Source organism: Acipenser ruthenus, chromosome 2 (genome assembly GCF_902713425.1).
Source record: "Acipenser ruthenus chromosome 2, fAciRut3.2 maternal haplotype, whole genome shotgun sequence".
Classification (NCBI taxonomy): Eukaryota; Metazoa; Chordata; class Actinopteri; order Acipenseriformes; family Acipenseridae; genus Acipenser; species Acipenser ruthenus.
Window position 1 is genome coordinate 107295612 of NC_081190.1, and position 23653 is coordinate 107319264.

At 39.0% G+C, this 23653-nt stretch overlaps 1 protein-coding gene across 9 annotated transcripts in view; it reads right to left on the minus strand.

Annotated features, from left to right (window-relative positions):
- LOC117408337 (LIM domain-binding protein 2-like) overlaps positions 1-23653 on the minus strand; it is a 121426-nt gene that overhangs the window by 27435 nt on the left and 70338 nt on the right. For all 9 annotated transcript variants that reach the window (XM_059005896.1, XM_034013252.3, XM_034013251.3 and 6 more), the window contains exon 3: positions 17503-17675. In XM_059005896.1, the coding sequence (XP_058861879.1) occupies positions 17503-17675 (173 nt within the window). The remainder of the gene's footprint in view (positions 1-17502; positions 17676-23653) is intronic.

The window sequence follows — 23653 nt, forward strand, 5'->3', positions numbered from 1 at the left end:
TTTAGCAACTAGACCAAACCAGAAACTATAGAATCTATCTAGAATGAATTTATCCTTGGAACTCATTTGTTAGTCTGCTTCTATTTCATTACACCGTGTAACAATTTTAGATTTTTTTTTTTGGTTCCTGGGTAGTAAGTGTTATTTCCTAATTGCTTATGCCTCAAAAGTATAGAAAATGGCTATTATTCCCCACAAACTTTGCTTTTGTGACCAGGACAGTGATATTTTGAAATTTACCTATTTTCCAGAACATTCCAGATAGATTCAGTGCTGAGTAAACTTGGAGTAACTTCTAGAACTTTCTAGAACTTTCCAGTAATATAAATAGTAGTATAAATACAGGGGCCTTAAGCCCACCAGTTTAGTTCCAGCTGCCTAAGTGGATACATATCTGCATTTTTCTGAGACGCATTTTGCTATGTCTGCGGCCAATTTATCAAGACAAGTGCGAAAAAGTACTCTGTGGAAGCATCTGCTAAGATGTGTGAGGCCTACAAGGCATATTTCGGCATGCCTGTCGGGGATCAAGACAAACCCTGGGCACCTTATTTCACCTGCGAGCACTGCAAAAAAACTCTGGAAGGTAAGATGGACAATTGTTGCTCGGAATTTTATGTTATAAAATTTGTTAAAATTTTTAAAATTGTAAAAGTTTTTAATTTTAAAATGTTTTACAATTTTCAAAGTTATTAAAGGTTATCATATATGAAAAATGTTGCGAGAATCTCTTACACATTAGACATGGGTGAAATAAATGTATTTTTGTAGGACGGTACAGAGGGGAAAAGAGAGCCATGAAGTTCGCTATCCCAAGAATTTGGTGGGAACCCACTGACCACTCAAGCAACTGCTACTTCTGCATGGTGGACCCATCCAAACGTCGGACTGGCAAGAATGCACCTGCTATCACGTATCCGGACCTTCCTTCATCCATCGCCCCGGTGCCACACTGCCATGAGCTCCCCGTACCCACTCCTCCGGAGAGAGCAGCAAGTCAGAGAGCGAGGAAGACGTTGTAGATCCAGATGACAATTTCAGAGGTGGAGCTGAGGAGAGAAACCCATACTACCCCAACCAAAAAGACCTCAACGACTTGATTAGAGATCTTGGTCTCGCCAAGTCCAATGCCGAGCTTTTGACGTCTAGGCTCAAGCAGTGGAACTTGTTGGATGAAAGTGTGCAAGTCGCAGATCACAGGAAGCGTCACCAACCTTTTTCCAGCTTCTTCACCCGTCAAGATGGGCTCTGCTTCTGCCACAATGTGACCAGTCTGTTTGAGGCAATCGGAATCGCCTGGAACCAGAATGAGTGGCGCCTCTTCATTGACAGCTCATCCAGGAGCCTCAAAGCTGTGCTGCTCCACAATGGTAACAAGTACCCGTCTCTTCCCCTGGCTCACGCCTTGAAGTATGATGAGTACGGCTGGGAGGTCATAGGAGACTTCAAAATGGTGACATTCCTGATGGGTCTCCAAGGCGGTTTTACCAAGTTTCCCTGCTATCTTTGCCTTTGGGACAGCAGGGACACCAAGGCGCACTACCACAGGCAGGACTGGCCACAGCGGACCAGTCCGGGAGGAACAACGTCAAGTGGGAGCCACTGGTGGACCCCCGGAAGGTGCTGATGCCACCACTGCACATCAAATTGGGCCTTATGAAACAATTTGTCAGAGCTCTAGATAAGGAGTCGGCAGCCTTCAAGTACCTTCAAGACTTCTTCCCTAAGCTGTCTGAGGCAAAGGTCAAAGCCGGTGTCTTCGTCGGACCACAGATAAAGAAGATCCTGGAGTGCAATGAATTCCCCAAGAAGCTCATTAGTAAGGAGAAAGCGGCTTGGAACAGCTTTGTCGCAGTGGTTCGGGGCTTCCTGGGCAATCACAAGGCCGAAAACTATGTGGAGCTGGTTGAGACTCTGGTGAAGAACTACGGCACAATGGACTGTAGGATGTCCCTCAAAGTCCATATCCTTGATGCTCATCTTGATAAATTCAAGGAGAACATGGGAGCGTAATCGGAGGAGCAAGGCGAGCGCTTCCACCAGGATATACTGGACTTTGAACGCCGCTACCAAGGACAGTATAACAAAAACATGATGGGAGACTACATTTGGGGGCTGATTCATGAAAGTGATTTACAGTATAATCGTAAATCTCGAAAAACTACTCACTTCTAAATCTTTTGTAGTCATTGTTGTATTACTTCAGTATAAATACATGTTAATTTGGATTCATATGTTGTTTTTTTCTGACTTTATGTGAACGAAGACACACAAATTCGCCCGTTTTCTCATTGGAAATAGGTAAATTTCAAAATATCACTGTCCTGGTCACAAAAGCAAAGTTTGTGGGGAATAATAGCCATTTTCTATACTTTTGAGGCATAAGCAATTAGGAAATAACACTTACTACCCAGGAACAAAAATTGTGTTACATAGTGTTATCAGCTTGGGTGTTTGAAATAATCCATGCTTTTAAACACAATGAATTGCTGTGTCATTGTGATATGTAGAAGTGGAAACATGCACTGCCACTAAAGCCACATTAGCTGACAAGAGAACTCTTAGACTGAACTCAGAAATGGCAGAGATTCATCATGTCAAGTAGTTTAAAAGAATCCAGTTTGTTTTGGGTTAAATAAAAAAAAGTTGCAGAATTATTCAGACCACCAAAACCTTAGATGTAGCATTGTGTGCTTTAAATTGTTGCAGTTAAGGACATTAAATCACCTCGTTCTTGATTTTTCTTCTATTTCGTCAATAAGGGCTGGAGATCCAGTCTATGTTATTGAACAGCTAAGAACTTTGATTTTATTCATTTCAATTGCACGTTATTACAATGCCTTAACAGCAATTATCAAAGCAAAGAAACATTTTACTGAATTTTTGTAGTTTAATGATTGCTAAAGTTCTGTAATGTGTCAAAGTTGTCCTGAATTGTATTCTTTGAAGACTGGTATATGGTACATTTTAATTACAGAATTTCATTACCTTAACTGTAGGTGTTAAAGTTTTACTGAATTGCATTCATTTAAAGATTTTTAAAGATTTTTAAAGCTTTGTAATTTTGTATGCTTAATGTGATAGAATAGGTTACTAGCTATATATCATCAGTAGGTACTTGTGCACTAAGTACTTGTGTGTTAATTTTTATTCTATACATTATTAAAGGTACAGTAATTGTTATTAATACCTGTTCGATTATCCATATAGATTGATTATGAGAACTAGTATCGGTCCCAGTTAGTTCTCTACTGACTCTACTGTATACATCTTATTGACTCTTTACTATCTATCTATCTATCTATTATATAGATAGATAGATAGATAGATAGATAGATAGATAGATAGATAGATAGATATGCAACTTTATTTTTTTTAACTCAGCTTATTTTCTAGACAAAGAATCTTAAATCAAAAGAGGGGCCAATTAAGAAAACATTTGCTGAATTCATGTTACGGTACTCTGCGCTCTGACATTCTGTTGCCAGGGAAACTGAAATCAGCTGATTAGTTGGCATGGCAACAGAAAAGATGTAATCCCAGCAGACACACTCTAATCAATGCCCCCAGCACAGATGGTCTCAAGAGGATCAACAAGAAAGAGGCTGGCAGGCACACAGCTCATCACGTGGTACCACTAGACCATGCTAGGAATGGAAACCAAAAAAAATAACTAGTGAATGTAGCATTTAACCTATTCCTGTACCATGCTCTTATTCATAAAACAATATTATTATTTTTGTTCTCTCCAGTCCTTTCTTATTAGGGTTTATGTGTTTGCGTGACAATAAATAAATAAATAAATAAATCCACAACAATTTTTTGCAATTTCAAATACCTGTCAATAAGTTTTGATGAGTTTTCACTATTTCACTATGTGCAGTGCCTGTATTTTTTTTTTTTTTTTTTTTTTGCTATTGTTTATAACCACTTACGGATCCCTACCCTAAAGTGTGGCAAGGCTTTCACTGATTGCGGCTTAAGAAAGAACAAAAAAATGTTTTATTGAGAAAGTGTTATTCGTGTTCAAACACTAACAGGCTTGGGGGTGAAAACATGCATCTGTAGTCTGAAGGGGGTTTTGTCCTGTCCTATACTACTACTAAAACAATCTTTTATGAAATGGCTTTCTTATCGTAGTGGGTTTTAATGTAACTTTAAAATTGCTGCTTTTGTATCATTATGTTTATAATGTTATTTAAATGGTGTGACTGTGTCAGTTGTATGTGTGACATGCTATACAAATGTATTGTGGTTTGTTCTTTTCTTCTGCTCTGTACTCTACAGTGCTTTGCGATACTTTGTGTAAAGCGCTATATAAATGCAATAAATAAATAAATAAATAAATAAATAAAATACAGTACACCCTCACTATAACAAACCTGGCCCCTGGACCCCAAATAAAAAAAATAAAAAATAAAATAAAAAAGATCATATAAACACACACTGTTAACATCCCGGTCTGTATGCACGGGGATGCCACCTCCGCAGTGAAGTCAACTATTTTGCCTTAATAAAAAGCACTCGCTGTGTTACTATGCCTCCGAAATGAAAATTCATTTTATGCTGCAACAAAGCTCGAAACTATATCGATCGTTTGAAAAAAGCAGTAATGCAGGCTGTCATGAATACAGGTTGTCAAAAAGCTTTCTGTTTTTTTGGCTTGTTCAGCAAGTATGAAGGTATGAGGCAAAGCAAAACTGATTAAAGAAAACAACAACAACAACAACAACAACAACAACAACAGCAAAAAAACTTGAGGATCTGGTGAACTTTTCATGTCAAACTTTTCATGTCGGGTTGATTTGGAATAAAAGATTAATTTGGGATTCTGTATGTTGGATTAAGATTTGGTGCACTTTGAAACGATTCGTGTCATCTTGATTTTGAAATAAAGTTCAGCTTCAATTTGGGATGTTTGCATTTTTGTACTGCGTTTTAATTCTTTACGAATAGGATAAAGCAAAGGCAGAATACTGCATACATGAGACGAACAGGTACATGTAAGTCTACTTGTATTGACAATCTCATCTCATTAACTTACTCCAACAGTTTATCATTCATTTTGATTGTCCTTTCACTAGAACAAACCCCTCAATATAACTAACAAAAGGCTTGGACCCCAACAGGTTTGTTATAGCGAGGGTGCTCTGTATTTCAGAAACTGGCATATATCTAATTCATGACAGGTTTAATATGCGCATACATTGGGACATTCAAATGTAACTGCATTAACAATCTAAGCAACACCAAAAATACACACAGCTTTTGATACGTTTCTGCACCACATCTGCAGGCTAGTTGCCTTGCATGTACATACAAGGCTCTTTGTGTGGTGACCTGGCTTGATAAACTTTTTAAAATCGAACAAAAATGTTGTTTTTTTTTTCAATTATATTATTATTATTATTATTATTATTATTATTATTATTATTATTATTATTATTATTATTATTATTATTATTATTAATTTCATAGCAGATGTCCTTATCCAGGGGGATTTAGAATTGTTACAAGATATCACATTATTTTTACATACATACATTATTTTTTTACACATTATGTTTTTACTGGAGCAATCTAGGTAAAGTACCTTGCTCAAGGGCACAGCAGCAGTGTCCCCCTCCTAGGATTGAACCCACGACCCTCCGGTCAAGTCCACAGCCCTAACCACTACTCCACACTGCTGCTCCTATATAGCTCATACTTCATGCCTGTGTGAAATCATTTATTCCAAACTGATTTATAAGCACATATCCACCCATTTTGAGAAAAAGGGCATTAAAATAACAACTGCTTTACCACCATCAAAAATCACAACTTGGGGGATATGGCAGGATGCAAAACATTGCCTTCCATTGATGCGTTCATCCAAATTGGGCCAAAAGTACTTTTGTATTAATTTCAAATGTACTGTACTTCCAATGAACAGCTACAATACTAATATGATTGTATATTAACCACAATTTAAGATCCCTGGTGGTCTGAGTTTCAACATGAGAAACTGGAGCTCAGCTGTTTCTCGTACATTCTATTTGCTTGTACCAAAACCACAAACTGATTAATAATTGAAATCAAGAGACTGCAAGAAGAGGAATGTTGGATTTTTTAGAGATGATGTAGCATCTTAAAGAGCAAGTAGCTTCAAAAGTCATGTGAAAACCTGGAAAGAAAACAGCTTGCCGAGTGCTCAGTATAGCTGCGCAACAAGACCCCCTGGTCACGTGAGTAACTATAACAAAGGCAGGGGGTGGAGCCCGTTGCCTTTTATGGTATATAGAGATATATTTCAGAAGGCAATATAAGTGGATACGTTTTACTGGCATTTTACCTCAGTTTCTTCCATGACACTATTACCCCTTGTAATGAAGTGTACATTCCCCTCTCAGTCGGAAGACTACAGACAGCTTTCAGAATCTTTTCAGAATTGAGAGAAGAGAGCCCTGTGAAATCTGGAACAGACATGTGGAAATATTGGACCGACATGTGAAAATCTGGGCCTGACATGGAAAATCGCCGTTCTTTTAAATGGTGAGCGAGAAAAAGTGTAGAGGAGGAGTGTACGGTAATTGAGTTACCAAGGAAGGAGATAAATATGATGATTGTGTATCCATACTTACTCTTCACAAGGAAGGGTATTCCGTGAGAGAAATTGCAGGAAAAGTCAATGTTTCACGTAATGGAGTGCAGACCACAAATCAATAGATCCAGAAAAAAGGTAGCTATGTAGACAAAAGTGACATAAAACAACTAAAAGAAAAGACAGACTGTGTGAAAGTCCAAGGCTAATTGTTTCCTAACCAGTACTGATCTTGCTGCTGATTTCAATTTCACATCAAAAGTCACCAGATCAAAAGAAACAGTAAAGAGGCCTTCGAGAAGCTGCTATGATGGAGAGAGTTGTAGCTCGAAAACATTTATTAGACAAGGAGACCATCAAAAACGCCGAAAATGGCCACTAACCTATAAACATTGGTCAAAAGAGCAATGGAGAAGAATGTTAGGGACAGAAGAATCACTGTTTGAACTTTTCAGCTCCAAGAGGAAACAGTACGTGAAGAAAGACAGGCGAGAGATAGTCAGGTAGTGCCAACAATAAAACATGGAGGTGGTAGTGTGAAGGTTTGGTGCTGTTTTGTAGTAAAAATATAAGGTACATTTATAAAGGAACAATATCATTCCATTCTTCAACATCATGCAATACCATCAGGATGGTGGCTTGTGGGTGAAGAGTTTGTTTTTCAACATGATAATGACCTTAAACACACAGCTAGACTAAACCTCAATTACTTAAATCAAAAAGAAGAACAACAGGTTTTGAAATTGATGCGCTGGCCTCCCCAGTCGCCTGACCTTAACCCCATTGAAATGTTATGGGATGAGCTTCACAGGAGAGTGACATGCTCTGGGAGAAGATTAGGATGGAATGGACAAAAATAGCTAAAGTTGTGTGACAGAATGTCTAGAGTATGCACAGCTGTGATTGCTAACAAGGGGGATATTTTCATGAGAAAAGTTTGCAGTAAAATGCCAGCAAAACATTTCCTGTTGCATTTTCTTTTGAGATGGTTAATACATTTGTGCCGTATTCCTTCGAATTAAGACACACTTTTTAAACCAATTTTTTCTTCTCAAAAATGGCCAGCGTCTTACATTCAAGTACAGTATAGTGACGTGTGTATTAAAATCGCCAACAAAAGACGTGACTACCCGAGTACACAAACAGGTGTGAGTTATCACAACTGGAAATGAGAAGCAGCGCATAACTGTAATGCTCTGTGTGACAGCAAATGGTTTTAGGAAAGGGAGATCGTGTCTAACTAACCTGCTTGACTTTTTTGAGGATGCAACATTGACAATGGATAATTGCAAAGCATACGACAAGGTTTATTTAGATTTCCAGAAAGCTTTTGACAAAGTCCTGCATAAAAGATTAATTCTCAAACTGAACGCAGTAGGGATTCAAGGAAATGCATGCACATGGATTAGGGAGTGGTTACCATGTAGTAAACAGAAAGTACTGATTAGAGGAGAAACCTCAAAATGGAGCAAGGTAACCAGTGGTGTACCACAGGGATCAGTATTAGGTCCTCTGCTATTCCTAATCTACATTAATGATTTAGATTCTGGTATAGTAAGCAAACTTGTTAAATTTGCAGACCACACAAAAATAGAGTGGCAAACACTGTTGCAGCAGCAATGGTCATTCAAAATGATCTAGACAGCATTCAGAACTGGGCAGACACATGGCAAATTACAGTTAATAGAGAAAAGTGTAAAGTATTGCATGCAGGCAATAAAAATGTGCATTTTAAATACCATATGGGAGATACTGAAATTGAAGAAGGGACCTATGAAAAAGACCTAGGAGTTTATGTTGACTCAGAAATGTCTTCATCTAGACAATGTGGGGAAGCTATAAAAAAGGCCAACAAGATGCTCAGATATATTGTGAGAAGTGTTGAATTTAAATCAAGGGAAGTAATGTTAAAACTTTACAATGCATTAGTAAGACCTCACCTAGAATATTGTGTTCAGTTCTGGTCACCTCGTTACAAAAAGGATATTGCTGTTCTAAAAAGAGTGCAAAGAAGAGCAACCAGAATTATCCCGGGTTTAAAAGGCATGTCGTATGAAGACAGGCTAAAAGAATTGAATCTATTCAGTCTTGAACAAAGAAGACTACGCGGCGATCTGATTCAAACACTCAAAATCCTAAAAGGTATAGACAATGTCGACCCAGGGGACTTTTTTGACCTGAAAAAAGAAACAAGGACCAGGGGTCACAAATGAAGATTAGATAAAGGGGCATTCAGAACAGAAAATAGGAGGCACTTTTTTACACAGAGAAATGTGAGGGTCTGGAACCAACTCCCCAGTAATGTTGTTGAAGCTGACGTCCTGGGATCCTTCAAGAAGCTGCTTGATGAGATGCTGGGATCAATAAGATACTAACAACCAAACGAGTAAGATGGGATGAATGGCCTCCTCTCGTTTGTAAACTTTCTTATGTTCTTAAATGGCTGCAAACTGCCTCCATCCGTCGTTTTCTTATATGAGTAAATGTATCTTTTTGATTTTTTTTTCCCTCAAGGCTATTCTTTGTAAATTACCACCATATATAAATGAATACTTTATAGTCTCTTTTTGTACAGTATTAGATCGCACACATTTTTGAATTTCACGGTTCCTAAAGTGCGTACAGAGGCTTCTAAAAGATTATTTGCTTATTTTGCTCCTTGGTCTTGGAATGAATTACAATCTAAACTTAAGTTGCAGTCCCGAATAACTTTATTACAATTTAAGAGCAAGCTGCACGATTATCTACTTGAGAGTTGTGCATGTTTTAAAGTAGTTGAGTAGACGTGTTACTGCTTGTTACTATTTGATTGTTGACTGTTTCACTTATTGTTGATTGTATTATTATGGTTTGTATTTTATTTTGTATCTGTGTTTTTGTACCATGTTTTACTGTGTTGCTGCTGCCTTTCCTGGCTCGGTCACACTTGTAAAAGAGATTGTGCTTACCTAGTAAAATAAAGGTTTAAATAAATAAAATAAAGTTGAGGGGGGGAAATTTGATCTGTGTCAAATTAAATTAAATCTTATATTCGAAGTATTTGTATTTGAATATGGTATTTGTATTTCAGTAAAATTTCCAGTGTATTTATGTATGAATGAATGAATGCATGCATGCATGTATGTATGTATTTGCATACTGTATATATATATATGTATGTATGTATGTATGTATGTCTGTATGTCTGTATGTGCCTATATTCTGTGTATATATATATATATATATATATATATATATATATATATATATATATATATATACACACACACACACGCATATCTGTGGCCAAAGGTTTTTTTTGCTTCACCCTATTGAATTAACTAATTTTGCTTCATAAAGTCGAATGATACCTGCTGATTAATGTTACGTTAACATATTGAATTATGCACCGCTTTGTTGTTTTACATATACTTAACGCAAAAAACTGACAAAAATTGAAAAATGTGACATTTTAAAATCTAACATGAAAAACTGTACTACTAAAGTCTTACAATCCTAAACAGCCATCTAACCTGACATTGACTATCTGCTAACATGCCTACCTCTCTCTTTCAGGGTTAATAATGCAAGCATTGGGCATGTGACATGGCATAGCATAGCAACAAAGCCAGTCCCAGAATACTTTGTCTGGCCTAAATCAACTGCAGACACGGTGCACACCAAAAACATCAAGCCAAAAACTACAGTGCAAACCACAAAGTCATTTATACTACAAACAGTGGCACCAAAAAAAAATTATCAACAGAGAAAGTTAAGTGAGAAGGTTCTAGATTCACATACACTAGGGGCTGTGTGTACGACCATTTCCATGTGTGCAGGCAGGCAGGCAGACAGTCAGTCTGCCTTAGAGCGATCGGCTTACCTATAACCTAAGTCAGCCCTGGCCGGGGATCTCCACAGCCTGAGAACCCAAACTAAATTGTGTAAAGAGTAAAGAGATAGGGTTACAAAATGCAAAAACAAATAATAATCCTGCACTTGAAGTACACATTACATAGCGACTGAATGCACAAAAAACAATTAAGACCCCCGCTGCAGGTAGTCAAACACACTGTTAGACTGGTGAATCAGAAGCCCAGCAAGTGGGATTGGCAGCTGAATCTCCCTCCTGTTGCTACAGGTTTACAGATCATGATTGCACACAGCAGGGACAGAGCTTTCCTCTGAGATGGGATGAGCAATTGCATCTGAGGGAAGGGGGTTAAAATAATAAACCAGAGCTAGGTGAACTCTGGAGTGTTGTGTTAAATGGGAGCTGTTAACTGGACAGCAGGGACTGATACACATCTGCTTGTATGGGAGACCGAACTTACCCCAGCCCGAGCTAGAGCTGTTTAACCCTCTCACGCTTGTTAGACTGCCTGAAATTGGCAGGTGAAGGGATATTTAAAGGTTTATGCTCAGTGCAGAGCACTGAAGGTGTATCCTGCCTCATAAATTATGTGAGACAGACTTGTCTACACCTTATTGAGAAGTTGTTATTGATTTTAAACTTGATAGTTGTAGCTGGTTCTAGGCGATCCAAAATATCGTAATTTTTGTAATTTTGTGTAAAATATAAAAACAGTTTGTGTTTAACATGTGTTTACCAGCACCCTCGGAATACAGTGGAACATTGTATAACATGCATTATTGGTATTGCATACAGCCCCAGTAAAAACAGCACAGTCTACATTATACAATACTGTAGCCTGAGCGCCACATGTATATACTATATACACAACATGCAGCCCGGATGAAGATTTATTCTTTTTATTTTTATTTTTTTTTTTAAGGATGTGCATTATACAGTGCAATAAAATTGTCCAACCTCCTTGGAGGTTTTCAGTGTTACTCGGGCACAACAGAATACGTTTGTTTTTCCTCATGGTCTATGAGTGCCTCTGTGCCCATTACTGGTACTTAACCAATCCTACTAATCAATATTGCCTACAGCATCTATGAAGACTTAAAAACTCCTGAAAGTCATTTTCACTTTAATCTCCATAGCAGCATAAACTCTAATTGTAGAAAGGTATTTTTTTAATTTAAAATCAGAGAGCAACTTTTAGCTACTATAATTGGTTTTCAATAAGACTATCTCCCTAGTTAGCAGGACTTGCTGTGATTTCCCGTTGTCCAATCAAATTAGATATAACTTATTTAACACCCTGTGGAAGGGTGGTGGGCAATTCATTGACACGCACGGGATACAGAAGTTTTATTTGAAAACACCACACTGGTGCCCAGTTTTATTATTTGTGATATTTTTCTTTTAGCCCGTAGAGGGCGCTGTTGTCCGTGGCCTGAATACCGGCAACGGTAAACAGGACCACAGAAATACCAATACTGGTAAACAGTTAAAAGCTGGCGCACTCACAGGTGCTCAAAATAATAATGAAAACAAAAGGTGAAATTAAAAGGGAAAATAAAACACAGTAATAAAACTACAAAATAAAGGTACTGCTTACGCAGTGCCCCCACAAGCCTCAGCTCGGGATCTCCGTCCTATGCTGTTATGCACTATACACTGGGGAGGCCAGAGTTCCCCGTATAACTACACACGAATGCATAACCAAGTGCAGTGCTTATGGACCGAGCAGCCACTCAGAGAGAGGGAAAAGCCAACACACCCTCTTCCCCACCTCTCCGTGTCATCGCCATGACTGACAGGCGTATCTTACAAGGCTGCCGCCTTCTTCCTGCAGAACTACGCATGCGCCAGACAGTCAGCACAGACACCCCCCCTCCCCCACCCCCAGAATCTCTCGATGGCTATGGTGCTTATTCTTTTTACCACAAAAACAACTGCCAGGAACAAGATGAGAAACACAATTAAAAATCACTACAAAATTAATTCACTACCATAATTATTTGTTACACAAAAAAGTGTTTATAATATCATACAAAATCATAAGATCATAAGAAAGTTTACAAACGAGAGGAGGCCATTCGGCCCACCTTGCTCGTTTGGTTGTTAGTAGCTTATTATACAATACTGTAGCCTGAGCGCCACATGTATATACTATATACAAAACATGCAGCCCGGATGAAGATTTATTCTTTTTATTTATTTATTTTTTTAAGGATGTGCATTATACAGAGCAATAAAATTGTCCAACCTCCTTGGAGGTTTTCAGTGTTACTCGGGCACAACAGAATACGTTTGTTTTTCCTCATGGTCTATGAGTGCCTCTGTGCCCATTACTGGTACTTAACCAATCCTACTAATCAATATTGCCTACAGCATCTATGAAGACTTAAAAACTCCTGAAAGTCATTTTCACTTTAATCTCCATAGCAGCATAAACTCTAATTGTAGAAAGGTATTTTTTAAATTTAAAATCAGAGAGCAACTTTTAGCTACTATAATTGGTTTTCAATAAGACTATCTCCCTAGTTAGCAGGACTTGCTGTGATTTCCCGTTGTCCAATCAAATTTGATATAACTTATTTAACACCCTGTGGAAGGGTGGTGGGCAATTCATTGACACGCACGGGATACAGAAGTTTTATTTGAAAATACCACACTGGTGCCCAGTTTTATTATTTGTGATATTTTTCTTTTAGCCCGCAGAGGGCGCTGTTGTCCGTGGCCTGAATACCGGCAACGGTAAACAGGACCACAGAAATACCAATACTGGTAAACAGTTAAAAGCTGGCGCACTCACAGGTGCTCAAAATAATAATGAAAACAAAAGGTGAAATTAAAAGGGAAAATAAAACACAGTAATAAAACTACAAAATAAAGGTACTGCTTACGCAGTGCCCCCACAAGCCTCAGCTCGGGATCTCCGTCCTATGCTGTTATGCACTATACACTGGGGAGGCCAGAGTTCCCCGTATAACTACACACGAATGCATAACCAAGTGCAGTGCTTATGGACCGAGCAGCCACTCAGAGAGAGGGAAAAGCCAACACACCCTCTTCCCCACCTCTCCGTGTCATCGCCATGACTGACAGGCGTATCTTACAAGGCTGCCGCCTTCTTCCTGCAGAACTACGCATGCGCCAGACAGTCAGCACAGACACCCCCCCTCCCCCACCCCCAGAATCTCTCGATGGCTATGGTGCTTATTCTTTTTACCACAAAAACAACTGCCAGGAACAAGATGAGAAACACAATTAAAAATCACTACAAAATTAATTCACTACCATAATTATTTGTTACACAAAAAAGTGTTTATAATATCATACAAAATCATAAGATCATAAGAAAGTTTACAAACGAGAGGAGGCCATTCGGCCCACCTTGCTCGTTTGGTTGTTAGTAGCTTATTGATCCAAGAATCTCATCAAGCAGCTTCTTCAAGGATCCTAGGGTGTCAGCTTCAACAACATTACTGGGGAGTTGGTTCCTTCCTGACTCCCACAATTCTGTGTAAAAAAGTGTCTCCTATTTTCTGTTCTGAATGCCCCTTTATCTAATCTCCATTTGTGACACTGTCAATACCTTTTAGAATTTGGAATGCTGAATCAGATCGCCACGTAGTCTTCTTTGTTCAAGACTGAATAGATTAAATTATTTTAACCTGTCTGCATATGATATACCCTTTAAACCAGGAATAATTCTGGTCGCTCTTCTTTGCACTCTTTCTAGAGCAGCAATATCCTTTTTGTAGCGAGGTGACCGGAACTGAACACAATATTCTAGATGAGGTCTTACTAATGCATTGTAAAGTTTTAACATTACTTCCCTTGATTTAAATTCAACAGTTTTCACAATATATCCGAGCATTTTTTTGGCCTTTTTTATAGCTTCCCCACATTGTCTGGATTAAGACATTTCAGAGTCAAGATAAATCCTAGATCTTTTTCATAGATTCCTTCTTCAATTTCAGTATCTCCCATGTGGCATTTATAATGGACTTTTTACTGCTTGCGTGCAGTACCTTACACCTTTTTATATTAAATGTCATTTGCCATGTGCCAAGACTCTTTTCATAGTAAATGTAGTTTAATTATAATATTAATAATGTAAAATTCTATGATGGAAGTATTTGTTTAATTTCTTTTTTTTTTTTAATCCTCACATTAAGCAATGCAGCATCAATCATGTTGTTTCAGTAACAATCATGCCAGCAATAAAATAGACTAATTAATGCTGAATCTTTCACGTAGTCATATTGATTTAAAGTGGACTGCGTTTTACATTTATGCTCGATTATTTAATCTATTATTATAATAATAATAATTATTATTATTGTTATTGTTATCAATTAATAAAAATACCAAAACAAGAACACCAATAAAAGATGCAATTGGTCAAAGTGTCCATTGTCCATTACTAATCACCTATAATATCCCCTTGTCTTACCTACAGTAGCTCTATTGTGCTTCTGTTATATATTTATGTTGCAGAAACACACAGCAGTGTGTGGGCATCGTTCTGTACTATGCAAGTGGGGACTTGTGTCACTCTGTACTCTCTAAGTGGGGAATATAATGTGGGGGGTATTTATATAAAGAATTATGAACCTGGTGACATTTTATATTGATAGAAAACTGAAAGCACAGTTAGCAGCCAAATTACTATAACTATTTTACTATAAAATGACTATAAAATAGTTGAACAAAGAAGACTACGCGGCGATCTGATTCAAACATTCAAAATCCTAAAAGGTATAGACCTGAAAAAAGAAACAAGGACCAGGGGTCACAAATGGAGATCAGATAAAGGGGCATTCAGAACAGAAAATAGGAGGCACTTTTTTACACAGAGAATTGTGAGGGTCTGGAACCAACTCCCCAGTAATGTTGTTGAAGCTGACACCCTGGGATCCTTCAAGAAGCTGCTTGATGAGATTCTGGGATCGATAAGCTACTAACAACCAAACAAGCAAGATAGGCTGAATGGCCTCCTCTCGTTTGTAAACTTTCTTATATTCTTATGTTCTAATGTACTGGCATAGTGTACTTATATAGTACAAACACACACAGCAGTGTGTGAGTGACATTTCGCACAATCCAAGTGGGGACTCCAAACTATCTCAGTATTAATAATTATTAATCTACTTATCAATTTTCATTCATATCCGTTATTGACAACTCTAGAGCTGACAGCTGAGTCAGACAAGCTGCTGTGTGAGAGTGCAAGACTGTTTGTTGTTTTTGGTGTGGCCCAGGCTGGCAATAATCGTCCCAATAAACCGTGGATTTGAGTACCTGCAAATTGTGTGCGTCTCCTTACTTCATTTTCCACGGTACGCTACAATATTAATTTGGCCATTGTAAATCATTTCGGGAACAAAAATGCCAATATTCATTATAAAGGTGAAACACAAATAACGCAGTCTCCAATTATGGACCCTGACAACCGTGTTATATTTATTTATGTATGTATGTATGTATGTATGTATGTATGTATTATTTCTGTTCTACTACAATTTAGCCAGATCCAATGTATGTTAGTAGGAAGTAAGAAGCTATTCCCCTCTTAATTCTGAACATGAACATTCAAGGATGACAATTCTAAATAAATGAGTGCATCAGCTTAAAGGAACTGAGGCCCTCAATGCAGCATCAACAGCAACGCAGCAGCACCACCCTCTCTGCAGCACCCCAGCCCCACAAGCTTGTGGCACGCCGTTTCCTAACGCAGGCCTGCTTTCATTTACTTGTAAATGGGTTCGTAACTGTGGGCACCTTGTGAGTTCAAGGCACAGTTCCAGTCCTGCATCCAGAAAATCATTCTTCTCCATACCCTGTAAATGGCAAACATGCTGGCTCAATTACCTGAGCTATATCAAGAATGTCACTTGACTCTCACACCAGGAACTGCTCAAACTGATGCAGGCAACAGCACTATTCTTCTTAACCCTTGCAATGCCCTACACTTCCTACTGCACTTCTTGGGTTTCCAAGACAACCTCTTTAAACCACAGCTTTGGTCATATGACAACTTGGTTTGTGCGAATGAGTCTTTGCAGACCAGAAGCAAAATGTAAACATTACTGCTTTCAGACAAACTGGAAGAATCAAATTCTCAACCTGCAGTCTGGGATGTGAGAAAAGGATCCTGACTTCATTTCTCTTGTTTCTGTATTAAACACTTTTGGCATTGTTTTTTTGCTAATGTTTATAATTGCTTATAAAATGGATATAGTTTGTCTGGCTGTCTTTTCAGGTCTGTCTGTCTTTTCAGGTCTGTCTGGCTGCCTTTTCAGGTCTGTCTGTCTGTCTGTCTTTTCATGTCTGTCTGTCTGTCTTTGCCTGTCTGTCTTTTCAGGCCTGCCTGACCAATGGTATGGGGTTGCTTTGCATTGCAATACAGTTATTATACATTGTTGTTATTGTTTATAGATTGTTTATAAATCACTTCTAATGGATCTCTAAACTAAAGTGTTACCGAATTATGAAAATTACTGCTTGGTTTTAAGAATTACCTAGATTTACAGTGTAATTTTTACAGGTAAGGAAAACATGTTTTTTAAAAAATAAACGTCTTTAACAATGGAATATTATTATTTACAAGATACAGAAATACAGTGTTGTAACACATGTAACTAAGGCATTATGAGAAACCTTTTACTACTTTTGTAATGAAATTGAGTTTTCCTCTAGTAGCATTTAATGAAATGTATATTGTTATTATAAACATTGTTAATAACATTTGTATAGGTGCATGTAGTTATTGCATCCTTAAACTAAAGCATAGCCCAAGTATTTTCCTTTGAAAATGTTGAATTAGATGTGGCAGGGTATTCTACTGACAAGGAATAGCTGGTCACCAAAATTACTCTTTGTGTCTGGGCTACTGTCAACAGACAGTTGGTAGGAGGCAGTAATTGAAAATGGAAAAAAAAAAAAAAAAGGTTACAGTACAAATTATAAAATGGCTGGGTAAAAACAGTTATTGAACAGTAATGCCACACTCAACAATGCCACATTACACTGTTTAATGACCTGCCCGGGGAGCAGCAGGATGAAAAGTACCCTTTACCTTTGTAAACATCGGTTTTCCATGCTGGGTGACCATGGTGCACTGATCACAGTCCACTGTGATCGAGGAGTTCTGGAAGGATTCCTTGGAATGCTTGAGAATGTAATACAGGTCTGTGACACCTCCTTCAAAGACAGTGCTGAAATATCGAGGGATGAGAGTCCTTCCGATAGCTGCAGGGCACGAAAGAAAGAGAACAGAGAATGAGTTTGAGGTTCACGTGGTATTGCTCATTCAGAACTTCTAACTACATGATTAGTTTCTTACATTTCTGGAGGATTGTATTTCTGATAAACACTTCAGTGTTTGATCTGGAGTTCTGACCCATGCTCACAGAGTTAATCAGGCTTCAGCCTTAACACCAAGTCGATAATGGCAGTACTATTATATCAGTCAAAAAACATATTTTTCTGCTGATTCTATAGAAATCAAGTCAATTAAAACATCATTTTTTTTTTTTTTTAAGAGCTTGGAATTAACACTACTTGATGCTAATCATTAGCAGAAATTCTGAAATAAATAAATAAAAATGATACAAAATTCCTCAATCTCAAATCAAACTGTGAGTGATCAAATGAGTTTATTCAATCTGGAAGCGCTGATGTATAGCTGCTACTTAAAAACGATGTACATTCCCAGCAGACTCCCAGCATCTCCTTTAATTACGAGGGTTTCCTTGGGCTACTACCGAGAGAACGAAGAGCCAGCTACAGCGTAGGCTGAAGATGACAGCTGGTAATATTTGTACTGTTCATGCATGCTTCCCAAGAGGCTTGCAAATCTGGAATACTGCATTTTTTAAAAATATTTTTAATGACCTAAACCACGGTGGATCTATTAAAAAAAAAAAAAAAAAAAACAGCTCTATATTGTGCTGGTGTTTTTCACAAGGGTTATTTATTGGCCCCACCCCACAGATATTAGGGCAGTTCTGCCACCCCCATTACAGATCCCTGTCACTGGGGACATGCTTCCCCTGCGAGGTAACCATGAAAGCTGTGTTCCGCAGGATTCAGAGTACAATGCACAATACAGCCTTGTTTAGAGATGTAAATGAAGATCTCCAGTGGGTTAGAAACAAATCAGATAAACATGCACAATGCCCTGGAGTCATTTTCACCCCTGCTGCCTTTGAAACTGGTAGTACAGTGAACTTCCTTTCACTAAAAACAATATCTGTTTACAGTGGCAGCACCACAGTGGTTTAAATAATGGACTGATAAAAGCATTTTGAGTACATTGATCAATCCCTGTTTCTAGTCAAACATAGCAGTGCTATGAAAACACCAAAAATGCAATACTTTAGTGAATGAAAAGATGAGTTTAACCTTTCATCAGCAACATTGCAATGCATGTGGTTATGAATCAGGTCCAACTCTTATAAAAAACAACAGTGCTTTGATTGGTTCATCTGTCCGTCATCTTTGACAGCATCCTACCTGCACAGGTTGAGAGGGGCGGGAACAGGTTTATGAATATGCATGACATGTTCTCTTTGTGCACTTTCTTTTCCCCACAGAAAAAGACTGAAGCTGCTTTTTTAATGCGTAATGCATATGAATATTGAAGTACATGCATGTATTGACAAATTGATTATTTCCTAAGTTTGTACTCCTTTCTATGGTAATCATTGACTACAGGAATATTTGTGTTTTTTTTTTTTGTTTGTTTGTTTTTGCAAGGTTGAACAATTGCTTTCTGACAAAACTGAAAAAAAAGCCAGAAAGCTAGGCTAGTTGCCCAGTCTGAAACAATACTTTATGTGCCGCACAGTGCTTCATTTTTTCACTGGAGAAGCTTTTGCAGGTTTTCCTTTCATTTTCTTATTTTTTAATGAAGGATTGTGCCGATTGGCTCGGCAGTGAAAGGAACACTCGAGAGATGGGATTAGCAGCCACTTGTTTCAGTAAACACTGAACAGAACATATGCCTCTCAAGTAATGTGTATCCAAACATGCAATTTACAACTAATTAACAGCATGTTAATTAGTCACATTAATTTATGCCACTTTATGGAATTATTCCCTCAGAGTCCTCAGGAGTGTAGCCAGCAGTTTGAGCCAAAAGAATATGTGCTTGAAGTAAATGTGGTAGCGGCTGGCTGTGTGTTACACAGCATGAGTGAGAGGCAGCTGGGAGCTGTAAAGACTGATTGAGTAGCACACAGTGTTGTAGGTGGATAATTGCTGTTATAAAATGGCTTGGATTAATTATGTGATTGGCTGAACAAACTCACATGACTGTGCAGTAAGTATTGTTTTACTGCACAGCTGTGACATCATAGACCAACTCACTTAACTGATCTATTAATATCACTACGCCTTCATAATAATACATGTTTTTTATAACTGGTTGAAACAAAAAAATATTAGCCTGGACTTTAAAACTGTGCAGTGCGTTCAATTGAATAAAGTCCTCAGGCATTTTTATGCCACAGTTAGAAATGCTGAAGGAAAAGAATACAGCATCTCAAGTTTTTTTTAGGGGTCTGAGAGCTGGCATAAAATCGCCATATGAATAGTGTTTCTGTGGGTAGAAATACCAACATATATTAAACTGTGTTTAGATCATCTAACATCATCGTCGCTAAGAATTACAGAAAATCTGTACCGCCCACAGCCGCCCTCCGATACCAGAACCAGATTTAAACCAAATTAAAATCTCTCATGCTCTCTCTGATGAAATAGCTACTATATTACTATTTTGCTCGCTGCAGACAGGAAGAACTGCACAACCTGATACAGAAGTACCGTTTGTCATCAAAAGCCTCCGAAATTATTGGTCAGCTTCTCTTGAAAACCGCAAAGGACCCTCATCTCTATCTGCTGTACTACACAGCCTGTATCCTCATCAGTTAACTACATATCATAACAGACCAAAGTATGATGAAATACAGCAGATGAAAAATAACCTGTACACTGTTCCAGGTACTGTCTTGTCAATACAGTTCCACTGACAATACGTTGCATCATGGTCCATACTCAGTGTGAACATATTTTTGACTTACTTTAGTTTAACATTGTTTAGGGGCTAAAAAATCAAGAGAGATAACACATACTAGAAAGAAATCCCAAATTTCAACAGATAAAATGCAGTAACTGCATATGCAGCAGATGCGACATGAGGAAAGTGCAGTTTACATTCAGGAAAGGACATATGGAAATGAGGCACCAGAAAAGCAGGGGAGACGCATTCACTTAAACAGAGCAATTTCAACAGAACAATTTCATGTACAGAAGAAAAACCTTTTCTGCTTCTGGAAAAATATTGTTCTAGAAACCCTGTAGTCTTAGAAAAGCAACAATCTATTTTTGTTAGAATCACTATAATTGCAAGCCCTGGCAAAGTATTTGCTACTGCTTAACAGTCTTTCCAATGCACCATGGTAACCTCCATGTTCTCAGAACAAGAATATTAGTATCAGCAGCACATTATTACTCTGCTACCTCTCTGTGCTTTAGTCTGCAAGCTGAGCGGCTGTCTGAGTGAGGCTCAGAGAAGCAAGTATAGTTTTGCGATATGGGCTGTCCACAAGCAACTGAGGTGTAATTCCTTTAAAAAAACATAACATCTAAATACAGAAATGCCTGTTCATAGGGCTCCCAAGTGGCGCTCCACGTGGAGTGTAGGATGCGCCCTATAGCCTGGAGGTCGCCGGTTCGAGTCCAGGCTATTCCACTGCCGACCGTGGACGGGAGTTCCCAGGGGGCGGCGCACAATCAGCTGAGCACTGCCCGGTGGGGAGGTGCTTAGGTCGGCCATGGTGTCCTCGGCTCACCACGCACCAGCGACCCCTGTAGACTAGCCTGAGTTGGCTGCATGGCGGGCCTGCAGAGTGAAAAAAAGCAGTCGGCTGACGGCACACATTTTGGAGGACAGCATGTGTTCGTCTTCGCCACTCAAGAGTCAGTGCAGGGGTGGTAGCGGTAAGCTAAGCCAAGACTAAAATACAATTGGCTATTTCAAATTGGGAGAAAAAACGGGGTAAAATCAATTGCCGACTACTAAATTAAATAAAAAGCCTGTTCATGATGAATTAATGTTGATTTTGGTTTGATATAAATCATTTATCCTTCTCTTTCCATTCAACGAGTTACAGGTAGTAGCTTAAAATTACATTTTGACATCATTCTCATGTACAGTATATAACAGCCGGCATAAACTAAGTTAATGTAATACACAGTTAAACATAAAAGTTAAACAGTTGTGTACAGTACCTTACTATAGATCTTGTGAGTACAACGGAGCAAAATAAAATTGCTGGAAGTATGGGCAGAATTTGGCCGATTAAACTGATAAACAACTATAAAAAACGATGATAAGACTGACAACCATTTGCCTTTATGAAGGCTCGTAGTGTTCTGTGTCTTACTTGCTGGCTTTTCCCGCGGGCATGCCGTTGCTATGCGCTCTACGTCACTGCTATTTTTTTAAACACTCAAACGTTATTTGCATTATGTAATTATCTGAATTAAAATGCAATGTACAATGTAATGGGCTTAGGGACCGTTCAGCTTCATGCAATTAAGTGAATTATGCATTTAGTCGATATGCATTTAACCGTATCATATAATGATGCACTAAAAAAAGGGACCGTCTTTCTTACCCCTTTGTGGTTGTCCACTGGAGGAGATTCTTGTATGCAGTTGTCCCAAGATGAAGCACCCCGTGCTTGAAAAGTTTTTTCAAACACTTTTGCAGCACCGGCATTTACGCTGTTTAAGAAAAAATATATATATACAAATGCTTCTAGGCTGCCACGGTTTACATGATCGTACCACAAGGACAGCTTCTTGATCCAGCTTTCGATTTTGTCACAGAGAGGAAAAGACAAATGTATCTCGTCCTTGGAGTGATGTGTGAATTTAGCGGGTGGGACAGAAGATGCCATGCACCTGTAGGGAATCAAGTAGGGAATAACGCGGGTGGGTGGCAGTACAGAGGAGTGGATTCAGGAACACCAAGAAGGGCTTCGCACCGCATATGAACAGGCCAGGCGACAGTTGGAGTTGAAGGCAGCCCAGCGCAGTCGGGTACATGACAACAAGGTGACGGAGTCCCCGTTGCTGGAGGGTCAGTTAGTGTACCAGCGAAATCATGGTATAAGAGGGAGGAACAAGATACAGGATGTGTGGAGCTCTGTCCTGTACAGGGTAGTGCGACAGCCAGAAGACTGGGGAGCGGTATATACGATCATACACGTGAACCAGGAGGGACCCCTGCGACATGTCCATCGGACCGAGTTGAGGGTGGCTTTTAAACAGGCTCTTGTAGAGGACCCTCTAGATGTGCAGGAATCGGACCCTGAAGTAGACTTGCCTGGCTCCTGTGACCATACTGAGAGCAGTATTGAGGACCAGGACTCGCTCCTGTTTGCCATTTTAGACCCGCCTAATGACCATAGCATCCAGACTACCTCCTTGGACCCCAGCGAAGGACTAGCTCAGACAGAGGGGGCTTTTGAGCCCCTGCGACGCAGTACCAGGACGACAGCGGGACAGCATTCTAACCCCTTTAACCTCCCAAGATCACTGAGGGCCCCAGCAGATGCACTGCGTGTGGAGCAGAGTCAGGTGGTTGCGAATCCCAGATGGTCATACCCAAATAGCCCCGGCGAGATTTGTCTCTAGTAAGTATTATTCTTATTTTCGGGCATCCATCGTCGAGACGTCGATGCAGGGGGGATGGAATATAGCGGGTGGGACCAAAGATGCCATGCACCTGTAGGGAATCAAGTAGTAATTGCACCTAATTAACTGGTGATTGTTGACCTAATAAAAGCTGATTCCCTGCAGTTGTGCGGCATAAGCTTTTCTTTCTGGGTCTGTATGTTTTTCGTTGGATGAAGCTGTGACCGGACGTGTGTGTTTCCCCCATTATCAGTGCTACTACTAGGAGCGGTAAGCTGACTCTCGTTTTCTTTTAGAGTCCCTTCCCGGTGCGAGTTTAGATTTATAGAGTTTTTATCTTGTTTGTTTTTATTGTTATTAGCAGGACGGACGTGGAGTGTGGTGGCCATAAACAGCCGCGTCCTCCCTGCAGGTAATGTGTTTTTGTTAATGGTATATCTTTTTCATTTGCTTATCGGTGTGGTTGATACGAATTCTTTTTTTTGTGTTTTAGGTTTAGTATCAACCACCGTTTCTATAAT